Genomic DNA, 9160 nt, shown 5'->3' on the forward strand with positions numbered 1-9160 from the left:
AGGGTCCTGACCCAAAACATTGACCACCTGCTTTTCTCCACGGATTTTGCCTGGCCTGGCCTGGCCTGCTGAGTTCCTCCAGCATCATCGTGTTTTTCATCCAAAGATGAAATGCTTTTCCTTAAGTTTACATTGAGATTTGTTGGAACAATGTAAGAGGCATTGATGTTGGGTGGAGGCTGAGAGGAGGATCTATAGTTATTTACCCTCCTGCAAATGTGGTCACTTCTCCCAAAGAGAGCAATTTCTCCAGCAAGATGCAGTGAGAAGGTAATAGTTACATACTGCAAATGTGTGTAAAATCAACCCCACTGTCATACAGCATCCACCATGGATAATTAAATTATCCACTCATTTGAATTCTGGCTGGAAATGGCCATACTCTATTCAGCCTTCAATTATAACCTGTGTGCTGCCTTTGTAACACCTTTGTAACAAAAAGTACCTCTGATTTGTCAACAGGAATGTTTTTACTGACCTGGTCATTAGTCTTACCTCAGCCATCTACTGGTAGAGTAACCCAAAGCTACCTGGCTAAATAAACCACCTCTCAACTTTGTATGCGACTTGATTTCAATTATTTTAAAAATAAATGTAGTGCTATTGATACATTAGCATGGAGTTCGGACAAGCAGAAGGAGTATCATGAAATCTGTGGCATGTATGCTAAAAACACTTTCCTCTGGCATTGTTGGAACTACAAAGAGAAACCCTTTCATGCCATTTGATCATCCTGCACATGAGATTATCTAGATCATTATCACATTGCTGTTTGTTGGGATTTGCTGTGTATAACTGAATGCTGGGTTTCCTATATTGCTGTGGTGATCACACTCCAAACATTGGGTGTAGGACACTTTGAAACATCTTAAAAGGTATATAGCCCATTTCACATCCATGAATGTGTGTTTTACTGCGTGTGTCTCTCTCACTCACTCATGGTTTGCTACTCACTCTCACCCCCTCCGGCAATACAGAAAATTATTATTGAGTTTTTGGGCAGGGTATATTCCTCTACTCAATTGTTTGTCTTGGAACCTTATTGCAAAGGTATAATTGGCTGGCTGGCAGCAGTAACATTACACACAGAAACAGTGAAACCCTTCCCCTCTTTCTCCCACAACTACCCCAGTTTACCCATCCAGTATCTCTGCAATAGAATTGTTTCAATGAACAATTCAGTAGTCTCAATCTGATAATAACTTGTAACAGATTTTTGATCTGTAATGCATGGGGCTATTAATTAATTGGCATTGACACAATGGAAAATTAACAGTGTTTTTTTTTAACACATTAATCATGCATATTAACAGGAAACCAGAATTTGAAATACGTTCCATAGTAATGGCTTTGCAAATCATTTCAGTCCTCAGATTCCACCCCCACTTCACTGTGTTGTTGGACCACAGCCTCCCAGCTGTCAGATCCTGGCTCCTCCCCTGCTTTGTTGTCAGACTCAGACTGCAGTTACCTTGACCACCCAAGGCACCTCCTTTCTTCTTCCTGCCTCGATGGCAGGAGTGAAGTGAACATCTTATTGTCACCGTCACTCTGGTCCAGGGTTGTAGGTTACAACTGTGACAACTGTTGTCATTGAGAGGGGAGGGCAGAGAGACAGAGTGAGGGAGATAAAGAGTTGGAGAGACAAACGCTGATGAATTTGGGGGAGTCATGAAGGATGGGAGTGAAAGAGACAAGATGGTGGAGGAGGGAGAGAGAGTAGGGGGAGGGAAAGGTGGAGGGGGGTAAGGATTCGGCAGGGAAGGACAGAAGGAGAAGGGAGGGAGGCAGAGAGGCCTGCAGAGTAGGAGGGGGAGGGTCATGGGATGGTGAGGGAAATGGATGAGGGGGAGGGGAGGGGATTAAAGATACATGTATTCTATTTCAACCACAATTAAAAGTCAGATCAATATTTTTCAATTATTAGTAAATTATTAAAAATTGCTTGGTAGCCTTATTGAAGAACATTGAACTGTAGAAGTCAGTGCAATTCACATCTATGAAAAAGTAATATGACCAGACACACTGCTAATAGACAGATTAGCATGCTTTCATAAGAGTAAGTGCTTCTTGAATGTGAAATAAACGCCAGTATGAGATTATTGAAAAACAATTCTGTGTTGATTGTATGCTAACTCCACACATATGTTGTGCAAAGAGAATCATACAATCATGAAAATTTTCCATTCTTTCAAAGTGCTGCTATCAGTAGCTTGTTTGCAATGAGTCAATGCAAATTTAGAGACATTAAATTGTACTTACATGTCAGTAATGCAGTATAATTTATGCTTAATGTGCTGGTGAATAGCAACTCAGTTTACAGTGGCAAACTTTGGATAGGTATACAAATATTTACATACACAATCAACATCTTGCTTATTTCCTTATTTAGCATTGTCAAGATAATAACAGCAATTTAAATCATGGCAAGTGTGCACAAAGAATTTTCCTTATTTATAGGGATAATTAACTGAATATTATTTTGATTGCTGTATTTGCATCAGCGTTATACAAATGCTGCACTAAGTAGCCATTTGCAATATGAATAATTTTTATATTTTGCTTGTTTTCACTGTACTAAAATCACAAACAAATTGCAGGGTCCTGATACAGGGTTTTGACGCAAAGTGTCGACCAATCCTTTCCCCCCACAGATCCTGCTCGACCTGCTGAGTTCCTCCAGCAGATTGTCTGTTGAACAAAATACAGGTTCTCTTTCTAAAGAATTAACCAAAGTTTATTGTCCCATCTAGCAGGTCAGTTTACAGACTAATTAAATTTTTATTTACTATTCATGGTGTTTGCTTTAACAGGAGATCTGTGTCATACGTTTCTGTCCAGTGACTGAGGAAGATCAGATAATGTACACTTCATTGTATGCATACTTCAACAGCAGGCAACGATATGGAGTAGTAGCCAACAATGTGAAGCAAGTTAAGGACATGTATCTTATTCCACTGGGTGCCTTGGAAAAAATTCCTTATCGGCTTTTACCATTTGATGGGCCAGGTGAGTTTCTATAACCAGTAGTGGTTTTCTTTTTGATTGTGTTGTAGAACATTAAATAAAATTTGATAATTCTTGACTATTGGATACCCTTATTCAAAAAAAGGTAGTAGGGATAGTCCAGGGAATTACAGACCAGTGAGCCTTATGTCTGTGGTGGGCAAGCTGTTGGAAAAGTTTCTAAGAGATAGGATCTTTGAGCATTTAGAGAATCTTGGACTGATTAGGGACAGCCAGCATGGCTTTGTGAAGGCAAGAACATGTCTCACAAGCCTGATAGGGTTCTTTGAGGAGGTGACCAGGAAGATTGATGAGGGTAGTGCAGTAGATGTGGTCTACATGGATTTTAGTAAGGCGTTTGACAAGGTTCCACATGGTAGGCTTCTTCAGAAGGTCAGAGGGGAAGGGATCCAGGGAAGCTTGGCCATGTGGATTCAGAATTGGCTTGCCTGTAGAAAGCAGAGGGTTGTGGTGGAGGGAGTGCATTCGGGTTGGAGGGCTGTGACTAGTGGTGTCCCACAAGGATTGGTTCTGGGACCTCTACTTTTCATGATATTTATTAATGACTTGGATGACGGGGTGGAAGGGTGGGTTAGCAAGTTTGCAGACGACACAAAGGTCGGTGGTGTTGTGGATAGTGTGGAGGGCTGTCAGAGCTTGCAGATGGATATTGATAGGATGCAGAGTTAGGCTGAGAAGTGGCAGATGGAGTTCAATCTGGAGAAATGTGAGATGGTACACTTTGGAAGGACAAACTCCAAGGCGGAGTACAAGGTTAATAGCAGGATACTGGGTAGTGTGGAGGAGCAGAGGGATCTGGGAGTTCATATCCACAGATCACTGAAAGTTGCCTCACAGGTAGATAGGGTAGTTAAGAAAGCTTATGGGATGTTGGCTTTCATAAGTTGGGGGATCGAGTTTAAGAGCCATGAGGTAATGATGCAGCTGTACAAAGCTCTGGTTAGACCACACTTGGAGTACTGTGTCCAGTTCTAGTCGCCTCATTATAGGAAGGATGTGGAAGCATTGGAAAGGGTGCAGAGGAGATTTACCAGGATGCTGCTTGGATTGGAGAGTATGGATTATGAGAAGAGGCTAAGGGAACTAGGGCTTTACTCTTTGGAGAGAAGGAGGATGAGAGGAGACTTGATAGAGGTATACAAAATATTAAGAGGAATAGATAGAGTAGACAGCCAGCGCCTCTTTCCCAGGGCACCAATGCTTAATACAAGAAGACATGGCTTTAAAGTAATGGTTGGGAAGTTCAAGGGAGATATCAGAGGAAGGTTTTTCACCTAGAGAGTGGTTGGGGCATGGAATGCTCTGCCTGGGGTAGTGGTGGAGGCAGATACGTTGGTCAAATTCAAGAGATTGGTAGATAAGCATATGGAGGAATTTAAAATAGGGGGATATGTGGGAGGAAGGGGTTAGATAGTCTTAGGCATGGTTTAAAGGTCGGCACAACATGGTGGGCTGAAGGGCCTGTATTGTGCTGTATTTTTCTATGGTTCTAAAAAAAAGTACAGGTTTCAGATAATTATTTCTTTGTCTTTATATTTCTATATCTTGAATGGTGTGCCTTACTGTTGCTGTTCGCCAAGAGAAACTATTATGATCTATTTGCACCTCTGGCAGTTGAACAGTTGAAAATGTTTAAATTATTTTTATGGTTGAACAATTTTCTACAGTTTGAACTTGGTAATGCCAAATAGATCATCATAGAGCCTGATTTATATTCAGAGATAACACACAAAAGCCATGCCTGGTTGGCTTATTATTTTGCCACTTAATCTGGAGATGTCTGTACTCACTTCTGAATGTGCAACATTGATTAAAAATACTTCAAAAACCCACAGAAAGGAAGTCAGTCTGCACTGGATTAATTGTCCTGTCCCCTGGATTACTCTTCAGTAACATAATCACCGCAGTATCTTCCTTGTACCAATTGTGATATCCATCATCTGAAAAACAATCAAAACCTGTCACTGCTAGCTGGCTGAAACATGCTGTACTTGGCAATAAGACTCTGTAAATGTGTTTACTATAGCTCTGATTATAGCATTGAAACAAATTGTACTGTTTGTCTATGATTAAGGTGTTTCTTAATTGCATTTTTAAATTAAAATCCAGTTACTGCAATGAATGGTTAAAGTTATAAATATAATTTTGGATTGGTGCCATATATATCAAAGTTCAAAAGAATTGGACATATATCAAGGTTCAAAAGTTTTATAGATAAAGTGCAAGTGTATAGCATCAGAGGTTTCTTTAAAAATATATTATTTGTAATGCCATGCCATGGCTGTGTGTGACTTTCATTGTAGTAATTTTTTTTTAACTGTATGGCACATTTCAAAATGCTCAGGGTTGAATTTAAGTATTGCATCATTTTATTTTAAGTCATTTCGTTTGCGTGTGTCATGTACAGTTAAAGTATTAGTTGCATTGGTGTGTTTGGATTATATACATAATTGCAGCGTTAAACTATAATGACAAGCTTTTTTTTATCATTTTACAGGTTTGGAAATAGTTCGCAAGAATCTTCTCCTTGGATTGATCATTCGACAAAGGATGAAGAGATCATTTAGTGCTTCGCCTTCTGAAGAAGTCTCTGAATCAGAGAAGCTGCCTAGTAGTTTGCCTCAAGAAAAGAAAAGCAAAACAGAGTATGTGGAAGATGAAGGTGAAGATGAAGAAGAAGAAGAAGAAGATCAATTCTTTAATTCCTTCACTTCTGTCTTGCCTAAATTTAGAAGCAAACCCAAACAGTCGTCACCTGTTGAACCTCAGATTTTGAAAACGCCACCTTCATCGCCAGCTGAGCCAATTCCTATCATGTCCACAAAGCCACTGAGATTTCTTCCTGGAGTTTTAGTTGGTTGGGAAAACCAATCCACCTCCCTTGAATTATCAAACCGACCGCTGGACGACATTCTTCAGAGTCTTTTGGGAGATGCAGATAAAGAAGCTGAACCAAAGCCTGTATCTAGTACTGGACCTGACTCGGGAGATACTGCGGTGACTAAAAATGATTCAAGTACGTCACAGCCTGAAGAAACCACTGACGATCAAGAGAGTGCTAAAAATATCTTGCATGATCTTCCAGAGGAAAATGAGAACACAGATGTCATAGAGGATAACAAAGCTGCTGAAATTTCAAAGGCAACTGGATTCCTTACAACTCTCACACTTAAAGACAAGCCACCAGATGTTTCAACTGAAGTGTTTCTTTCCAGTCTTGCAGCTCTAAAATCACAGCCAAATCAAAAAGAAGAGCATGAGAAACTTCGGCATCACTACAAAGTAAAAAAGGTGAAAATGGAAAGCTCAAAAGAGAAAAATGAAACGTCTGGTGGTTCTGCAACTCAACCTGTGAGCCCCAAGGTTGAATTACCTCTACCTGAGCCCAGTACAGATGCAGAAGAGGTAGCTCCTACACATGAAGCTCTTGCAAACATCTTGCAGGTTGTCAATATAAGCAGAGACCCAAGACAAGCAGCTGTTCGAAAGCAACAAAGTGTTTCTGCAATAAACAAGCCTCTGGAGGATAATGCAGAGGAGCGGTGTTTGGAAAACAGGAAAGATAAGTGTGAGGATGAGAGCTTAAACATAAAGAATCCAGAGGAAATTGCTAAGAAATCCTTAGAAGATGACCAAGGAGAAACAGCCACAAGGCAGATTCCCGAAGAGACTATTGATTCTCAAAGTGAACAGTCCAGTAAACAATTGCAGGAACCAACACCTTCTACTACAGAGACTTCTCCATCAGTTTTTCAGAATATTTCAAATCCAGTATCAGAAACAGAGTCTACAAGTTCTTTACACAAAGGGCAAACACCTTCTGATACAGAAATGGTAGAAACGCACACTATTGAGACCGTGCAGTCAATCCGAAGGGAAAATGTCCCGTTACCCTCTTTCCATGGGCCACGTACAAGTACGCATTTTGAATTCTCTTCAAGTGCGGTACCTGCACACAACCAAACTCAGGTGTCAGCAGTGTCCACCCCATTACCAAGTAGTGGCCCTTCAGGTAGCCCAGTACCAAGTGGAAACATCTTCCCTCCACCAATATCACAACTACATAACTTTACTCAAGTTCAAGGTCACCCTTCTGGTTTTCCATTTCAGCGAACTTTACCTGCTGCCAATTTTCCGCCTTCATTCATGCCAGTTCGGGCCCCACCACTTCCTCCGCCACCATTTAGCCTTCAAGCTGATCCTCATCTGAGGTTTCATGCTCCAGATCTTGGTGCAGGACATGCCTTGGGCTCAAACCACATGATGCCTTGGCTACCACCAATTCCTTGTCCGCCGCAGCACCACTTGGGACTTCTGCATCTTGCACATGGGCAACCGATGCCACCTTTCTCCTCTGACCGCCCAATTGATGTTAGCAGATATGTACCAGGTTCAGGAGCACCAGGTTTTCAATCTATCAAAGAAGACCACAGACAAGAAAGGCATCATGGTGATCTTTGGGATAGATACAGCCAAAGATCAGAGCATAATCTTAGCAAGGAACATGGCAGTCATCATAGACATAGGTTTTATAGTGATTATCATCGAAGAAAAGATCGGCACAAAGAAAGAGAGAGGGACAAATACTGGGATCGAGGGTCTGAACGAGACAGGGACAAATATAAAGACAGAGACCGTGATAAAGGGAGAGACAGGGAGAAGAGACGAAGTCATGAGGACAGGCATAGAGATAAAGATCGGGACCGACATCGGGAACGTGAAAGGAGCCACGATGGCATGGACTCGAGAAGGGAACGAAGCAAAGATAAAGAAAAGAGTAGATCAGAAAATGAAGATCACGATAGCGATAAAGAGAGGGGAAAAGGAAGGAGTAAGGACAAGCACAGAGAGAAGGTTCAGGAAAGAGAAAAAGATCTGGAACGGGATAAACACCACAGAGATAAAGACCATGATAAAAGGGACCACAGTGACAGAAGCAAAAGCAAGAAGAGAAAGAGTTCCCCAGAGGCTACTGCTAATTAACAACTGTACAGAACCAAAAAATGCTAATTTGTGAACTTTGTCCTGATAATTTGAAGAAGTAACAATTGGTTTACCTGTACTTGTCAACTAGGATGCCACTTCATGTTGCAATGTTATGATGACATGATTCACTTGTGTGTTTCCTTATATAACATACAGTATCTACAACCATGTCTTGCTGCTCTTAAATACTAATTAACAATACAAGAAGCTGGTAGTATAACTTTATAAGTAATTTTATTACTTCTGATTATTAGCCAAACTGATAGTTCTAGCATGAGCTACTATACATGTCAAATTTGAAAAGGTTGAAATCCACAGCTTTTGCTGTTGTCCAGGTTCTTTCCTGAAATAATGTACGCTTTGTAGGCAATTTGCAGTGGCGCACACTTATGAATAATTATACAAAGGTATCATGTTCTTATTCAAACCAGTTGTGGTTGTACATTTCTGAAGTTTTATGTTGTACTTCTATTTCAATGTATTAATTTCATTTGCAAGAGTTGGCTGTTAACTATTGCACTGTTTTGATGCTTAAACAGGCAATCACTACAATGTAAGTGTTGTATTAAAATTTTAGATAAAAAAAGTGCATTGAGAATAAAACTATACATCCATCTATATTTTGTAAAATTGTCACATTGTTGCTTTTACCTGGCTATTATCTTTGTTGCTTCAACATTGTAGACTATTGCTTGTATACTACCTTTTCTGTTTTATTCATCAATCTTTTTACTGAAGAATCTCAGTGTAAATATTTTAAATGATGTTTTCATTGTAAATGATTATAAAATGAATTTTCTCCACGTAGCCGTGTTTTGTTGTTTATGTAGCATATTCCTTAAGTATGATTTATTTTCTACACTGAACAGTATGAAGGGGATATCCCTGTTGGCTTTTGGTGGAAGCGCAATGTTGGATGACATCAAGAAACATTATTTTATATCTTAGTGGAAAGACTGAACACTGAACAAGTAAAAACATTCCTTTTCTTGCATTGGTGAGGATAACATTGTAAAGAGAAACAAATAAGGGAAGGATTTGGTTATGAGTAGTAGAGAGGCTATCCATTTTAATCCTTTGAACTTCTCGTTCTTCTGGATTCTAAAAATACAAGGGTCTCCAATAAATAAAACTTCTTACAATGTTT

At 40.0% G+C, this 9160-nt stretch overlaps 1 protein-coding gene across 8 annotated transcripts in view; it reads left to right on the top strand.

Moving 5' to 3' along the window:
• Positions 1-8820, top strand: part of phf3 (PHD finger protein 3) — a 99670-nt gene extending 90850 nt beyond the window's left edge. For all 8 annotated transcript variants that reach the window (XM_052024518.1, XM_052024519.1, XM_052024520.1 and 5 more), the window contains 2 exons: positions 2814-3009; positions 5525-8820. In XM_052024518.1, coding sequence (XP_051880478.1) covers positions 2814-3009; positions 5525-8010 — 2682 coding nt within the window. In that variant the 3' untranslated portion in view covers positions 8011-8820. The remainder of the gene's footprint in view (positions 1-2813; positions 3010-5524) is intronic.
• Positions 8821-9160: the final 340 nt, after the last annotated feature.

This window comes from Pristis pectinata, chromosome 10, assembly GCF_009764475.1.
Source record: "Pristis pectinata isolate sPriPec2 chromosome 10, sPriPec2.1.pri, whole genome shotgun sequence".
NCBI lineage: Eukaryota > Metazoa > Chordata > Chondrichthyes > Rhinopristiformes > Pristidae > Pristis > Pristis pectinata.